This window comes from Camelus ferus, chromosome 16, assembly GCF_009834535.1.
Source record: "Camelus ferus isolate YT-003-E chromosome 16, BCGSAC_Cfer_1.0, whole genome shotgun sequence".
Taxonomy (NCBI): Eukaryota; Metazoa; Chordata; class Mammalia; order Artiodactyla; family Camelidae; genus Camelus; species Camelus ferus.
This window is the reverse complement of record NC_045711.1, coordinates 4,129,727-4,145,517: the sequence shown is the minus strand read 5'-3', so window position 1 is coordinate 4,145,517 and position 15,791 is coordinate 4,129,727. Positions and strand designations below refer to the sequence as shown.

The 15,791-nt window shown below is 60.2% G+C and overlaps 2 protein-coding genes across 25 annotated transcripts in view; one reads left to right on the top strand and one right to left on the bottom strand.

Moving 5' to 3' along the window:
- The first annotated feature begins 71 nt into the window (after window positions 1–71).
- LOC116669264 (translation initiation factor IF-2-like) lies at window positions 72–14,112 on the top strand. 3 transcript variants are annotated; one of them, XM_032498367.1, is made up of 4 exons: window positions 72–518; window positions 11,092–11,202; window positions 11,319–11,389; window positions 13,877–14,112. In XM_032498367.1, exons 1-4 carry the CDS (start codon window positions 87–89, stop codon window positions 13,992–13,994), a joined length of 732 nt encoding a protein of 243 aa, XP_032354258.1. In that variant the 5' UTR covers window positions 72–86; the 3' UTR covers window positions 13,995–14,112. The 3 variants fall into 3 exon arrangements, with proteins under 3 accessions (XP_032354258.1, XP_032354257.1, XP_032354256.1); XM_032498366.1 differs by lacking the exon at window positions 11,319–11,389; XM_032498365.1 differs by lacking the exons at window positions 11,092–11,202; window positions 11,319–11,389; window positions 13,877–14,112 and adding exons at window positions 9,717–10,132; window positions 10,265–10,590.
- Window positions 6,968–15,791, bottom strand: part of BCAS3 (BCAS3 microtubule associated cell migration factor) — a 483,031-nt gene continuing 474,207 nt past the window's right edge. For 16 of the 22 annotated variants that reach the window (XM_014552809.2, XM_032498338.1, XM_032498345.1 and 13 more), the window contains one exon: window positions 6,968–7,787. In XM_014552809.2, coding sequence (XP_014408295.2) covers window positions 7,639–7,787 — 149 coding nt within the window. In that variant the 3' untranslated portion in view covers window positions 6,968–7,638. Of the gene's footprint in view, window positions 7,788–11,216; window positions 11,308–15,791 lie in introns of all 22 variants that reach the window. The other 6 variants (XM_032498340.1, XM_032498348.1, XM_032498341.1 and 3 more) reach the window with 1 other exon arrangement.

Below are 15,791 nucleotides of genomic sequence, written 5' to 3'. Positions count from 1 at the left end.
AGCTCCGGCCGGGAGGGGGGGCCGGGGAGAAGGTGTCGGAAGCCTCAGCAGTAAGAAAACATGTCAACAGAATAAAATATTAACCAATGACGGGCCAGCGGGCCCCGAGACCCCTCCCCCTGCCCCGGCCCCCACCCCGCCGCCCGCGCCCGCGGCTGCCTGCGCCCGAGCAGGAAAGCGCGGCGGGCCGACCCGACCCGCCGAAAGGGCCTGAGGCGGGGGGCACCCGGGTCCCAGGGCCCTGGGGAAGGACCCCCAGCCGCAAGCTGCCCCAAGTGCAAAGCATTGACACGGCCCCGAGAGGAGAGGGGGCGCCCTCCTTCTCCCGCGCCCAGCGGCCCGGCAGCTCTGGCCGGCGCCCCAGCTTGGCCTCCGACCCAGCTCCGGGCCGAGGCGCCGCCCGGGCCCCTGCGCTCCGGAGGGAGGCTGCGGGTGCTGGAAAGAGAGGCCAGTGGGCGGGCGAGTCAGGAGGCGCCAGCTGCCGAGGTCCCGGAGAGGAACCCAGGTGGCGGGAGCCGGTGAGTGGAGCGGTGGCAGAGCCCTGGTGGGGGTCGGCGTGGGCGGGAGCGGGACGCGGCCTTTCACTCGGGAAACGCGGGGACCCCCTAGCCCGCGCCTCCCCTCACAGGAAGACTCAGGAGGAACCTGGAGTTCCGGGAAAGCCCTGGACTAAGCCCAGCACCCGTCTGCGTCCCCAGCCTAAGCTGAGCTCTCCCACAGCCCCAAGAGCCGGACCTCTGGGCTGGAAAGGTGACCGCACCTTCCGCCGAACACAGGGAGGCACGGCACTGGCGGATCCAGCCCCCAGATTCTTGACCCGCGGCCCAACGAATTTTCGCCGCATCCGGTACCAGAGGACATAAATATCCCTCATTCTAAACACTGGCATCCTCTCTCCGCTCTCTGCTACTTTCTTAGAATTTGTTTCCAGCTGTCGAAAGCTCACGTCTCCCAAGTTCAGTAGTGCCCAGTAACGAGTGTGGGGGTCTGAGTGTCTGCACGCACTTGCGGTTGAACCTCCATCTTCGCCCCGCAATCGGTCTTCGTTCTCCTGCAGCACCAATATTGCACCCCTGCCTCTTGGGTGTGTGTGTGTGTGTGTGTGTGTGTGTGTGTGTGTGTGTGTGTGTGTTTCGCGCCCAATGTGGTGATGCCCTCTGTGCGCAGCGGGAGCCGCAACTTAAGGCGTGAGCCCAGTGAAGCGGCCACACACCTGCCTTGAATCAGGGTCAGGCGCTGACACTCGGACTGATTCCTGGCGGTCGCGTTCTGAAGGCATGACGGATCACCCACTAGACACGGGTGACATTCTGGCCCGCACAACTAATAATACAAGAGCGGGCGAGTTCAGCCTGCGCGGGCCCTATGCTGGCGTGGTGGGCGTATACAGCCCACATCCAACAGTGACCCATTTGCCGCTCACACCAGTCACAGGGAATCTTGTTGCTGCACGCTCAGACCTGGCGTGTAAAGCCTGATCATTCCAGGCAGTGCGGGTTGGGAGCCGGCTGGAATGGTTTGGCCTCCTGGACCTTTTTTCTGCTTTTCCGAGGAGACCCTAGAGATCTCGCAACACCCCTACGCAGCGCGCTGCAGGGCGCCGCCCGCAAAGAGTTTTTCTTCAAGACCTTGCTCTTGACTGGGTCGCTCCTCTCTTAGTGCCTCCTCTCTGTCCAGAACGAATCTTCGACTCCCCGCTGCGCAGTCTACGCAGCTGGGGCAGGATCCGTCGCAGCTTTGCACAGGCAAAGTCCTGCCGGCTCCATCTTAGGTGGGACGTTGCCCCTGGGGAGGGATGTGTGTAGACAGGTTTGCGCAGTCGGTGAGGTGACCAGACAATAGCCAGGGCAGCGTTCTGTAGCCAGGAATCCGTGCACAGACCTGGGAATCTTTGCATGCATTTGCTAAGTCGTGTGTGTACACATACTTTCGCACTTGAAAGAATGGCGTGTAGTACACCTAAATGTGTGTAATTTGGACATTTTCCTGGGGAAGGACTGTAGCTGGTCCAAAGCCCAGAGAGTCTGAAACACATTGGCCCGGGTTGTTTGTCCAAGAAACTCTAAGGCGATGGTGCAGCGGCTGCATCTGGGGACCACGATCCCACCTGGCCAGCTACTGGGCCACCGACCTGCCCTCCGGAGGCCACAGGCTCTTTCCCGACCGGGACCCCATCGTCTGTCCTTCCCGGCCTTCCCGCAACCAACCCGAGGCTCCGCTACGTCCACTCTTAAGATTCTGAATTTCCATCCTCCTTCCCCCCACCCCCTCCAGCCAAACTCTCCAGTGAGGAATATCCTTGGCTCAACGAAAACCCGCGAAGGGGAGGCCCAGGCGGCCCCGGAGCGGCGCCGTGCAGCGCCCAACTCCCGCTCAGCCCCTCCCCCCAGGTCTACTCCTCTTCCCCTTCCCGGGAACAGGCGCCTCTGGGGGGTCCCCCGGGCTGAGAGTGCGTGTCTCTTTAAGAGGCCCCGGGGGGCGCCTTGCGAGCCGCCTGGGGCTGGAGGGGGAGGGCACGGGCGGGGGCGGCTGGCGCCAGGCGGCCGAGGCTCCACAACAAAGCTCCGGCCCCTGTCACTTCGCATCGGCCGGGCCCCGCAGACGGGCGGGGGACGCGCGCTCAGCCGCCCCTCCCTCTCCCGGGCCGTCCAGGGCCCGGGCGTCGGGCGGGCGCGGGCCTCGGGCCTCCGGCCCGTTGCACGCGCTCAGTAAGCTCTGTGCTTCCCGCAACCCGGAAATCGGGCAGGGGCGGCTTGGGCCGGGTGGAAACGTGGTCTGGAGCCTGGCTGGGCTGCCTGTCCGTCCTTGGCCCCGTAACCTTTTGCAGGGTCAAGGGTCAATTCTGGGAACTTTGCGGGGTTGGTCCCCACCGGTGTCTTGGGCGTGGATCTGTGTGTTCTTGCTTGGATTGATGGCTTGGAGTGTATAGTCGTGTGGCAGAGGGGATGTGCGTCTAGGCAGCGGGGAGCTGACGTGAGACTAGTACTAAGTGCGCCGTTTACGAGTGTGTCCGGGCTAAGCTTGGGTGACGTGTGTGGCCCTATGAGTATGACCAGTAGTGAAGGTGCCACTGGGCGCATCCTCCTGGTCTTTGAGCGTTGTATGTGTAGGAAGGAGGGGAGGGAAGGACAGACAGAGTTGCTTCCCATCCCTGGCTTCCCGGCCGGACCCGCGCCTCCCGGAGCCTTGGCGCCAGCCAGCTCCGTTTAGTGGCCAGGCCCAGCTCCCCCGCGGTCCCGGGTCTGGCTGGGGTGGGGGCCGCGGCCTCGATGACCCCGGCCCGCAGCGGCCCGGCCTGTCCCGTCCACTTAGACAAATTGCGGCTGACAGGCGCGCAGTCTCTCTGGAGTCGCCGCCCGCCCGTCGCCTCCCTCCCGACCCAATTACCCCGCGCAGGGTCGGGCCAAGTGGCTGGGATGGGGTGGGGGGCGCGGGGAGAGCGGGAGGCTCGACCTCTTCCCGGCTGCGTCGTGGCTCTGGCCTTGCGCGGCGGGGCCACGTCTTCCGGTTAGGTCCCAGGAAGTGCCTGGGCAGTAGGGCCCATACGGTCCAGTCCCCAGTCTTCCAGACTGTCGCGAAAGCGAGGCCCAGCCTGGCTGCTCTGGCGCGGGACAGCCCTGGCCCTAGAGGGTCGTCGCTGTGCACCTGAAGGTCACAGGGCCCAACAACCCAAGACGCGTCCCCGCTGGACTTTGGATGATTTCTCCCAGAGTTTTGGGGATCTCATAACTATATGGAGCTCCAGGCTGTTCTATGCTCGGGGGTCGAGGTCCGCGGGTCGCAGCAGTCCGCTTGGGCCGCAGAGGTCGGCAAAAGTGAGGGGCACGTCTGTGAATCTGCCAGTGCGTGGACCTGCAGGAGTGTGAGATCATGGGTGTGGGTGACTGGGATCGTGGCAGAGTGAACAGACCACTATGCTATGTGGCTTGAGAAACGGGGCAAAGCATAGAAAGGACCCCCTAGGACCAGCCCACCTGCGAGAGAGGGGCGGGGCTGGCCTGCGCGCTCACCAGGCTCTTGATTCCCTTTCTCAGGGAGCACCACCAGGATTCTCTGGAGCAGCTTGGGGGGAGGGGCAGTTCGAGATAGTCCCGTTCCAGCGTCACCGCACCTGCCCTCCCTTTCCCTACCCCTCCACCCTGCCGCCGCTGAAGAGCTATTTGGCCTGTCCTGTCAGCCTCCGGGCCTCCAACCAACCTGTTGCTTTTTTGACTTGCAGCTTCCTCTTCGCCTGCTTCGGCCCTGTTGCTCTTCTCCGCTGGGTGTGCTCCCCTCCCCCACTTTACAGATGAGCCCAGAGGTGCTGTAATTTACCCGAGGCCACACAGCTACCGGTAGCAAAGTTGGGATGGGATCCAGGGACCTTAAAAGAGAGCAAGGCCGCTCCTTCGAAGCTGGTGATGTCATTGCTGTCCTGCCAGCTACACTTGCTCCTGTGGCAAGGCAATACTGAGACTCCAGCCTGTCCCAAGCTGGGCTCTTGCTTTGAATACAAGACACCCTTCTCTTCTGCCCCTAGAATTTCCAGCTCTAGGTCTGCGAGAAGGGGCTGCCTTCCTAGTTACGCAGGGACAAAGGAACAGCTTCAAAACCTGTTAGGGGCCAGGGCTGGATGCTTTTAGGGGTAGGGAATGGGAGTGAGTGGGCTCAGAGTCTTGGATTGTGTAGGGGCCCAGGACAGGGAGGTCACCACAGAATAGAGACCTCTCGGGGAACTGGCCCAGGCATGTGAGGCAGCAAGGCCAGCAGATTAGCTGTGTGACTTCTTAACCTTGGGCAAGGCTTCGCTAGAGTTCAGGCTTCTCATCTGCAAAATGAGGACTGAACAGTGCTATTTTAGAGCACGGTTTAAAGATTCTGTGATCTGGGAAAATCAGAAAAATCAGCAGAGAGAAACCATTTCCAATCTTAGACTGGCAGCTGCTTGCTCTGGTCTCTGCTTGCTTCCAGAGGAGTCGACCCTAATGTCTGACAGAGTGCTGTGTGCCTGAATTTACTTTGGGACCACTGGGCCATTTCTCCAGTCAAGCCCAGACAGTGCCCTCCCCGCTGGAGCTGCCACCCCAGCTGCCATCAGCCTCCTCGCAAAGCATGAAGATACTTTTTCCTCCATCAAATTGAGAGAAAGTCCATGGTAATTTGCCTGCTGAGCAGGTAGCACTGAGAATCAGGCTTCCTCAAGGTCACCTGGTCAGGCCACAATTAGATGCATGTTCTGATGGCCTCCTAGGTGATGCCATCGTGGAGGTCTGCAGGGGCCGCTGGGGGTGAAGCAGAGGTTGCCCGGGGTGTTATCTCTAGAGGACAAGAGGCTGGCTGCTCCTGGGCCAGGGGGCAGTAAGGTCCCCCACCCTGGGGCCCAGCTCTCACTTCCAGCTGATTACAGGCTGTGGCAGGGTCCATAACCTCTCCAATTAGCCGGGGGCCAGGCCCAAGGCCTCTCTGATAACCCCAGCTCCAGTGGCAGCCGCCATGGGGCCAGCTTATCTGGCCTCTCTTATCCTCCCCCTTCCCCCACATACTCAAAGAGTTGCCCTGGCTGCGAGCAGATGAATAACCAGATTGTCCTGCAAGCTCAGCCGGCAAGTCCAGCCCTACACCCACCACTTTCCCTGACTAAAGGCGGCCACAGCTGTTTCGCACCCCCTGGAGGGAAAGGGCTGAGCCAGGGAGGACTCCTGACTCTAAGTTGCCAACCGGTTCCCTGCGTGGCTGGAGGGCGCTCCTGGCTCTCCATCTTTGCCCCATCCTTGTGCCCAAGGGTGGGGTCAGAGAGGTGTACCCTCCCTTGGGCTCTGGACCCATCCCCAAGGAGCCAGGCCACAGGCAGTGTGCACTGACAGCCTGGTGGCATTCCCCTCCCTCCCTGTCCCCTTTTGACTGAAACACTGCTCTGGCTGGGGGTGAGGGCTGTTCCAGGCACATCAGTGTCTCCAATTCACTTGAAATGGGAAAAGCTGCTGTTCGTCCAGTGGCCCCCACTGGCTGTTCCCAGGTCTCCTTCCGTTCCCAGCATGCCTCACTCTGGCATGTGATCTCTCACCCCACAGGTTCCCAGGCAGGAGAGACTGGCTTCAGCCACTCTGTGCAGGGCCATCTACTCAGCCTTCAGAGCTGAGTAGGATTCAGGTCCCCCTTCTCCTGGCATGCCCGACTGGTGGGGTTGAAGGCACTGAAGATGAAGATGAACTCTCTCTTTAGGTGCCAGGATGGGATGGGGTGTGTGGGAAGTGGGCAGGGGCCCCAGAGCTGCCCCGGCTCCAGCTGGACGGTTGGATGGGGAGCCTGATTGTTTGCGAACTCAGCTCTTCTGCAGCTGTTACATTAAACTTCACCCCCAACCACACCTGGCTCAGTGGGTTTCCTTCAGTCCTCCCAGGCCCCTCTGGGGCCTCAGGGAAGGTGGGACTGGCGCTAGCCTTCGGCTCCTTCAGGCTCAATACCCGTTTTTGTTCCCGCTGCTCCCGTCTCCTTCCTGCCATGCACCTTAGGTCCAGAATTGGGAGGTGGGAGGGCAACCACATCAGGAACTTGTCATCCAAGGTTCCAGCCAGGTTTCATGGGAGACCCACCATCACCTGACCATCCTTCACCTTCTGAGTTTGAAAAGAGAGGGAATGACAAGGTGCCCGTCCCAAAGTTAAGGCCGGAGTCTTCATCAGCCTCTCCTTCCCACAGCTGCCACAGGCACGTGCAGAGGACCTGACGGACCCTGACTGCCACAGCCAGGGTAGGTCCGGGCCTGAGGAGCCCCCAGAACTCAATGGCTCTGGTAATAGGCAAGAGGGTTGGAGAATGGATTTCAGTCAAGCCTCACCCCAATTCCAGAGTAAACATCCTCCTTCCGACCCCCTTCCTGACTCCCCCTCAGCTGCACACGTCAAGGTGGGGGTGTCACGAGCAGGGACACACGGTCAGGCCCACAGGACTCTCTGCTCAGTGCTTGGAGAGGACCCGACCCCAGCAATTCAGGGATGGACACCAATTGCAGCGTGATTTATTGGACAAGACGTGCACTTTTTGACAGGGCCTTGGTAACCACGGTTTCCTCCACTGAACAGTACAGGGCCAGGGTAAAAGGGCTTACAGACAAGAAAGACAAATCCTTTCCATGATCCAAAGGGGAAAGAAAAGAGGAAGGGGGCTTCTCCTTCCTTCTTCCTTCCATAACACTCTGGGCCTCAGTTCACCCTGTGCCAGAGGGGAGGTTGGCCAAGGGAAGCTGGGCGGCGTGTGTCAAAGCCAGGAGTGGGCTGGGGCTGTCCACTCAGGACCAAAGTGCCCGCCAGGCCATCCACCCTCTCCCCACCCAGGCCCCCCAAGGGTTTGGTTAGAAAATACAAAAGCGGATCCAATGCAGGATATGGTGTGCCAATGGAGGAGGGGACGGAGCTTCTGTGGAGTCTCTCTCGGCCACAGCCCTGCTGATGCGGAGGGGGGCAGAGGTCAGATTGCGCCGAGGTGCTTCAGAGAAAGGTCTCTTCTCAATCCAGGGAGGGTGGGCTGCTGTTGTCACTAGGCTTGGGGAAGGTGGGCGGTAAACGAGGAGCGGAGACTGAAGGGTAGGACCAGAGGGGGCTTCTCCCCTTCCCGCCAGCAGGTGAGTGGGCCGGCCAGTCAGAAGCAGGTTGCTGGTACCTACGGGAAGCCGGTAGGGAAGAGGCTGAGGGGCTGACTCTCATTGGTGGGCAATGGAGATCGGTAGCCATCAAAGTTTCTCGGGATGCTGCCGCTGGTGGAGCCGGAGCTGTTACTCAGGGTCTCGATGCTTCCCTCTCGCTGTAGTTCTGCAAGACAGAAGAGAGGACCGGGCCCGGTCAGAGTGTAGTCTCAAGGGGTGGGGAATATACCCTGGGCAGGACTGCCTGCCTTCAGGCACCAATCTGGGTCCGTTTACATCCTTCCGCAGGGGGACCCCCACGTGCTCCCGAGTTGGGCCAGGTGGCACCTCAGGTCACAGGGAGGCTCAGCCGGAGGAGGGAGAAGCTCCTTTGGCCGGCAGGCCCCAGTTTTTCCTTCATTGTGGGAACCCCTTTGGGCCAGAAGTGTGGCTGCCCTGATGACGTGTCTGGACCACACTGCCATACACGGGGCATGTGCCCACGCCTGCACACACACACTCGTGCTCAGCCAGCATGCTCCCCTACTTCCATGAGAGGCTCCTGTGCTGGACTGACAGGCCAGGCAGGAGGGGAGAAGCCAGGACATGGCAAGGACTGCAGCTTCCCCGCCTGCTCTGTCCCTACGTCTCCTCCTCCTGCCCTGCCTGTCCCGGCTCAGCCACGCACGTGCTCACTTGTCCTCACCCACACAATCCGCCTGCTGGCCAGGCCCCGGTTTATCTGTGGCCCGTCCTGGAAAGTGGCCTGTTTCCCTGCAGGAGGGATTGCCTTATTTGAGAGGGGCTTCCTCCAATGGGCAGAGGGTCCCTACTTGTCTGAGTACCTCCTTCCTCCCCTCCTCTTGGCTCAGAAGTCTCCTGGAGGCCCCCCAAAATGTACATGCTCAGTCAACCTGGGAAGCAGGCAGTGAGGCGCCCACCCCCTCCTCTGCCCCTTCCCTGGGCCTGGCACAGCCATGCTACCATCTTGGATATGGCAACTGGCTCTGTCTCCCTCAACTGTGGGCACCTTACTCAACTGCCTCACCATCTCTTGACCGAAGACAGGTACTGGGGTAGGTGGGCTGGGAATAGACTTCCTTGCATGCTGAATGCAAGGAAAAAAAATAATTACTTCTTGGCTTTTTGAAAACAGCCAGTTCCCATCCCCTTTCAGCCCCTCCCAGTGGGCTCTGAGATGTGGGCACACACCTCCCTGGGTAAACTCTGAACATCCGCCCCAAGCCGAGATGTGGTACCTGCAACCTCTCCTCCAAGGTATGCCTGCCCAGGGCTGATGGGGTCCAGCCTGCCTGCCTCAGGAGCTCAGGGCCTCAGAGCAGTCATTTGAAACAGCAAGGTATGCTCGAATGTTATGCTTATCTGGTCTCCTTCATCTCCAGCTGGCATCCACACCCAGGCCCCCTGCTGCCCCACACACGCAGCACAGCTGGCTTTTGTTAGGGGACGAGTCATGGCCTTTACTCCCGGGCTGGCCTCTACCAGCCAGCCGGGAACTGGCCACTGACCCCTGCTCCTTGCAGGCTACCCCTCAAAGCACTGGTGGCCCGGGAGCAACAGCCACAGAATGGGTGGGGGGGAGTCCCTGCTGCCCTCCTTCACAGCAGGCCCCCAGTCCCAGGCGTGAGGGGCTCTCAGGCTGCACCGGCCATGGCTGGGGCCTGGGCCCAGGCTGGAAGGGTGTGCCTGGACACCAGAACCTCTCAGCAGACACGAGGCAGTGGAAGGAGGGGCCTGGGGACACAGGCTGTGGGCCTGGAGACGGCCCCTAAGCTCCAGGAGACACGGGCTGCCCTGCTGGGCCCGACTCTGAGCCATGTCGAGAATTACAGAGATGTGGACAGAAGACAAGGCCACCAGGTGGGCTCTTTCCTTTCCCACTTACTCTCCAGTCTCACCCTCATTCAGGGGTACAGGCCAGTGTGCCGAGAGGGACGGGGCAGGAAAGCAAAGAATAGACCCTGGGATTTCTGTATGGAAGCTGCAGGCTCCAAGAAAGCTCCCTCCACACACCTCTTTCCCCACAAGCCAGCCAAGGAATCTGTGGGAGATCTCAGAGGCCCCACCGATTTCAGAGGCCCTTGCCTTCACGCAGGCCGACCCAGCACTAGGGGGCGCTGACAGCAGGGCCAGGAGGGCAGGAGAGAGGAGCACGGGCAGGAGCAAGACCAGCAGGGGCTTCCTGAGGCCCTGGACACCAGGCCCAAGGAAGAAAGCCCCAGATGAAGGAGCAGAAAAGGCCCCTAGCATGGGGAAGGTTGGCCTCTCTCCAGAGCTGGGGGACAGGCCTAACGACCTTGATGCAAAGTGCCAGCACATCCACGCTGCCAAGGAAGCTGAGGAGACGGGAGCCTGGGACCAAGCGCGGCACCCCCGCTGCCCCCCAGCACAGGCCCACAGCGACCCCCGCAGCAGCCCAGTGACCCCCATCTCACGAGTCCCATCGTGTGACAGTGCAGGGGCAGTGGCCAAAGGGGCTGACAAGATGAGTTTGCTGCTTTTGGGGGCCAGGTAGAGCCTGAACTGTCCTGTTAATACTCTGTCTTCACCAATGAGGCCTGGGGTAAGAGGGAAGGGGGTGGGCTCTCCCTCGCCCCCATATCCCAGGCTGACCAAGCTCTGCTGAATTTATCTCCCGGACAGATGGATGGACGGACGTCTCCCCCAGCCTTTTCCTTCCTCTCCACTCCCATGGCCGCTGCTGGGGTTAGGCCTGCGCTTCCCGTCCGGATAGTCTCAAAAGCTCCCTGCTGGGCTCCCGACCTCCATCCTGAAGCCACAGTGGCCTGTCTGCTGCACAAACCTCCCCTTGCGCTTCCTCTGCTTAAAAACCTTCATCGACTTTGAATGGTCCTCAGGATAAGGTCTAAACTCCTCAGCACTATCAAACAGCCTTCCACGACCCACCGCCACCCCCGCCAAGGCCCCACCTCCCTAACGTCACCTGTTACCGGATTTGAGGGACCAAAGTAATGAACTTGGGCAGTTTGGGGGGCTCTCCAGGCTGCTTTAGGCCTCTAGGTCTGTGCTCGTGCAACTCCTTCTGACTGAAAAGTCTCCCTTGGCCCCCAGAACGCCCACTCATCTTCCAAGCTTAGCACAAGCATCCACTCCTCCATGAGCCTGGGCTGTTTTGACGCAGGCCCCACTGCGCTCTATACTAGCTCCTGCCCTGGGCCCTCAAGCACGTGGTGCGCTCTCCGCCCACACGCATGTCCCCATCCAGGGGGACCGTCCCTCAGGGATCAGCTTGGTGCTTTATCTCTGCATTCCCTAGTGCCAACCACAGGGCCTAGAAAGTAGCTGATGCTCAGAAAACATTTCTCAAATGAATGAATGAGTGAGTGACGTGGTAAGGAGATGAGGGACTTCTGCAGCATGACTACCAGTAAAAGAATCAGGGGCCTGGCTGGTCCTGGGTGCTTCCCTACATGCCTCTGTCAACCCCCTTTCTCTTCTCACTGAGACAGGACAACGAGTGTGTGCGGAAGCGGAAGTGGACGTGGATGTGGAGGGGTGCACACACGGTCCCCTTTCAGGCCCCCCGGCTGCCCAGCCCTCGGAGCAAGCGGCAAACGGAAGTGTGTGGCCTTACCTTCCTCCATCCCGAACACACGCTTTGTTACTGTTGGGTTGCTCACGGACGCTGGGCTGTTGGCATTGTTTTTTTTTTCCTTTTTTTTTCCCTTGTGAAAAGAAAAGCATTGAGGAATCTTTTGGGAAAAGATCTGGACAATGGTGGAGAAGAACACTGATCTCTGCAAGCAGGTGGAGAGGGAATCGGGAGGCGTGGGGAGGAGGGGGAGCTTGCAGCAGAATTCTGCAGTGACATGCATGTGTAGGGGCCAGTCTTGGGGGTCCCAGAGACGGAAATGTTGGGACAGAGCCGAGACCCCCTTCGGCGCCGGGGCGATGGGGGAGGGGAAGAACTGCACACGGAGCAGGAGGAGCAGCTGTGGGAAGGGGGGGAGAAGGGGCCTCTGGCCCATGCAGTGCCGGATGGCGCCCCATGCAGGCGGGATGCCAGGAGAAGGAGGAGACCGAGAAAGGCTGCCGAGTTTTCAGGGCCGCCTCCGAACATCTTGACTCAGTGGCCCAGCTTCTGGCTGCCGCCCTCCCTGCCATTCCTAAGACCCCCGGCTCTGAATTGGGCTTCTGCAGCTGAGCTGGACTCATAGGGAAGGTCCACCAGACACCTGCCAGGGCTGCAGGAGACAGAGCTGGGGGCTCCGGGTTGGGGGGGACTAGCATCCCAGTGGCCTCCCCACGCAGTGGAAGTAAGTGGATTCTGGTCCGTGGGAAAAGGCACACTCTACAGGAGGCTGCTCGCCAGACCTCAGAGTAAGGTAGGGGATGAGGAGTGGCTCCTGGAGAGGCATCCGAACTCAGACAGAACATCTCACTGTGACCTCACATTCCCCAGCACCTCTGTGCGCCTGGGAGGTAGATGCTGGTCACCCTGTCTTGCAGACAGCCAAACTAGAGAGCAGGAAGCCAGCGGCCCTGCGTCTGCAACCTCCAAGAGAGAACTGCGCTGGTGCAGGCCCCAGACGGAGATGCGGCAACTCCCGGCATCACTAAGGCTGGCTCCCAGGCCCACCGCCAGCTGTGTCCACCCAGTCCCTGCTGGCTCTTTTTGGAAAATGGGCCTGCTACCCACAGCTGCCCCTCTGTGCCATGGCACAGGATGGGCAAGCCACAGGGGACAGGGGGACAATGGAATGAGCCACAACTAATGAGCCATGGCTCTCGTGAAATAAGGAAAAGAATGAAAAAGCTCAGCTCTTATGTTGCCCTCACTCAGTATGGAGCCTGGCAAAATTCAAAGGTGTCAGAGAGGGCAGAGAGGTGGCTGGCCTTGCTGGGGAGAAGCGACCCTGGTTCCCTGGGCATGGATCCAACAGAGACCCAGGGAGTATGTGAGGAGGCAGGAGCCCCCCTCTTGGGCCGGGCCACACAGGATGAGGGCACGCCCCTCTTCCGTCCTTCACCCCACCATCACCCCGGCCCCTCAGCCCCCAGCAGGATACTGTGGCCCCTTTGTAAAGACAGGAGCAGCAGAGATGGGCTCCTGGGAGCATGAGTGGGGCAGGGCTCCACGTGGGAGAGGCAGGGGATGAGGCGGGAGGGGACACTCGCAGGAGGGGGCAGGGCACGAGGAAGCCCCTCTTTCTGGCCTTTCCCTCCAGAGTCCCGGTCCCCAAGGCTGTTTCACCCTTAAGGTTCTTCTCCCTAGGACCGTCCTCTCCCCTGGGTACGCCTACCCCTATACTTGGCAAGGCAGGGACTTCTGGGGACAGACTGGATGAAGGTCTCTCTTCACACATCAGTCACTTTACTAAGCCCTGTGGTCTTGGCTCTTCCATCCTGGGGTGGGGGTTGGGAAATGCCAAGGACACGGGGCCTGTGTGAGCTCTGGGGAGAACTAGGGGAGCCCAGGAAGGCAGGGGAGCCCAGGGGGAGGGTCAGGAGTGAAGTCCTACCTTGGGCTTGACCTTCTCCACGCCTCCTCCAGGCCAGATGGCAGCGGAGGTGGCTGGCCAATCAGAGACCCTGAGCGAAGCCCCTCTGGCTTCTGGGGCATCACGGCCAGCCCAAGTCTCAGGACTCCGAGGGAGGCCTGTGTCTGGGACCTAGTGCCGTCAGTGAGGGAGGTGCACTGGGTGTGTTTGGGAGGAGGGTCCCTGGGACCCCTGGTTCAGCCCCCAGGCGGCCCTGGCACTTCCCTTGCCACAAAAGGAGCGGCATGAAGTGTGGGGCCCCTCTGGTGTGCGCGAAGGCTCCAGCCAGCGCTGCCCTGCACACTCAGAGCCTCACAATGCTGCTTATTAAAGGGATTAGCAGAGCACATTTACGGGGCCCTGGCTGCAGCCGCAGACCCCGTCCCACTACCCACCCAGGCGGCCTGGTGGGAGTGGGATTAGACCTCAGGGGGGGTACTCTTCCAGCAGAGACAAGGGAGAATGCCCCCCACCCCACCCCTCAGCCTCAGGGCCTGAGAGGAGGGGAGGGGCGGGGTCTGCCCAGGGTGGGGAGGCAGGTTAGGGAAGAGGTTAAGAGCCCAGGCTGTGGCCCCTGCTCCCTGGGAGACTCTGGGCAAGTTCCTCACTCTCTGTGCCTCAGTTTCCTGCCCAGGAGGATAACAGGGTTTGTTTCCTAGCTCGGTTGTAGAATTAAATTAAATAATGCATGTAGACTGCATCCCAAAGTGCTGAAAGCTTCCCGTCAGCAAATGAATTCCTCTTACTGTTGCAGTTGTATCAGGACCTCAGGATCCCTCTCCATCTTCCCTGCCCAGCAGGCGTTGGCCATCCAGGCCCCCACCGCTTTGCACCTCCCCCCAGCTGGACCTTGGGAAATATTTTCTTTTTAATCAAGAAATGGCCCGAAGAGGAAGATGGCAGATATGTGTTTACAGCTTTTCATTTTCCTCCTTGCCTCTTTGTAAATACCCTCTTCCAAGCTGGAAAATAAATTTCCAACCCTGTTGACGTGCATTGATTTTTTTTCCCTCCTGCGTCCACCTCCCAGTCCCTCCCAACCCCCCTCAGCCAGGCCTGTGGTTAAGCCCCCTGTCTGGAATGGGCTCAGTGGTACCCAGGGGACTGGGTGGCCCCAGAGCACAGAGCAGCAAGTCAAACTGCCCCATCTTGCCCAGTGCCTGGCTCAGAGGGGGTGTGCTAACAGAAACAGTTTTAATCCCCCTCTGCTATGAGGATTCTTGGCTGGGGAGTGAGGTTGGGGTGGGGGAAGGAGTTGGGGGTCGGGGAAGAGGGTCCTCAGACCAGGAGTTTAGAGAGTTTTAGCATCTTCTCGGCAGGGGATATACAGAGAGGAGACCAGGGGACCACAGGCCTGCAGCAGGTTCAGCAAAGGGGTCCAAATGGGGTCTGCCCCCAGCCATTGGCTTAGTCAGCAAGGGGCCTGCCAACAAGGGCCTGGGACCAGCTATGCAAACTGGGGCTTGGAGAGAGAGGTGCTCAGGAGGTGAGGGGCTCGACTGCATCCCGTGGGGCTCAGCAGGTTGGCAGCTTTCTGGCGCTGGAACCCGCAGAGATGGTCAGGATGCCAACTAGAGGGTGGGCCTGGGGGACACAGCTGTGGGCTGCTTGTCTCACATCATTCTCTTTTCCCGAGGTGGCTCAGGGAGGTGGACGTCTCTTCAGGGAGACAGAAATGGAGTCGGCTGAGATTGCTTCTAGAAACCCTGACAGCTCTGTCAGAGATCACACTCTGGGTTGGAGCCAGCTTGAGTCCCTGGGCACTTTTTAGGAGGTTAAAAGGGGAAGCAGTTAAAAGAGGAAGCCTGTAGGGAGGCCTTGATTTTCTTTATACCCGACGACGCAGCCACCTGAGGCTGCCCGGCTCCTCTGCACCTTCCCTCTTCCTCGCTCTCAGCCCTGCGGTGTCGGCTCCCCTCATCCTCAGGCACCTCCCTTAGGCTTCAGAGCCTGCAGAGATGCCAACAGAGCAGGGATCCTCTTTGTCCACCAGCACCAGGTCTTGGAAGGATGGGGGCTGGGGGGAGCGGGCTGAGAAGGTATCACCTTTCTCCTCCAGCAAAGGTTTTGTTCCCCTCCCAGGCGTGCTTGTGGAAGGAAGGAGAGCAGTTTCCCGAAGCTGAGGAGCTGAGGGTGCCCCTCCACGTTCAGATAGCAGGAATCCTGGTCTGGGTGGTAGAATGAGGGAGTGGACGAGAAGATGGCTAACTCTGGCCTGGGTATCCCCGGGGCTTCACCCCAGTGTCTGAGCACAGAGCTCCAGCCTGCTCAGCCACTGACTTCTGGTCAGCTCTGTGCACCCTCAGCCTGGAAGTCCTGAGAGCTTGTGCCATCCGCCTGAGCCCCGCAGCCGGTGGGCAGGCACGTGTCTTCCTTCCCGGCAGGAGTCTCTTCCAACCCACAGGGCTCCCACAAATACGCTTTCTTATCTCCTTGCCCAGCTCTTGTTCCTGACTCCCGTCCACAGGTACTGAGACCCGGAATATCTTTGCAGGATGAGGCCAAGGCCACATGACCTACCTTGCCCCTCACACTTGCTCCCTGCCCCCAGCTCCAAACATCAAGGGCAAATATCCGATGCTCTTGGCTCAGGTACTTTAAATTGTTTCCCTTGGCCACGCAGAGGTGCCTAATAACCTCAGGGTTTAGGGGGAGACCTGAGGCCTAAG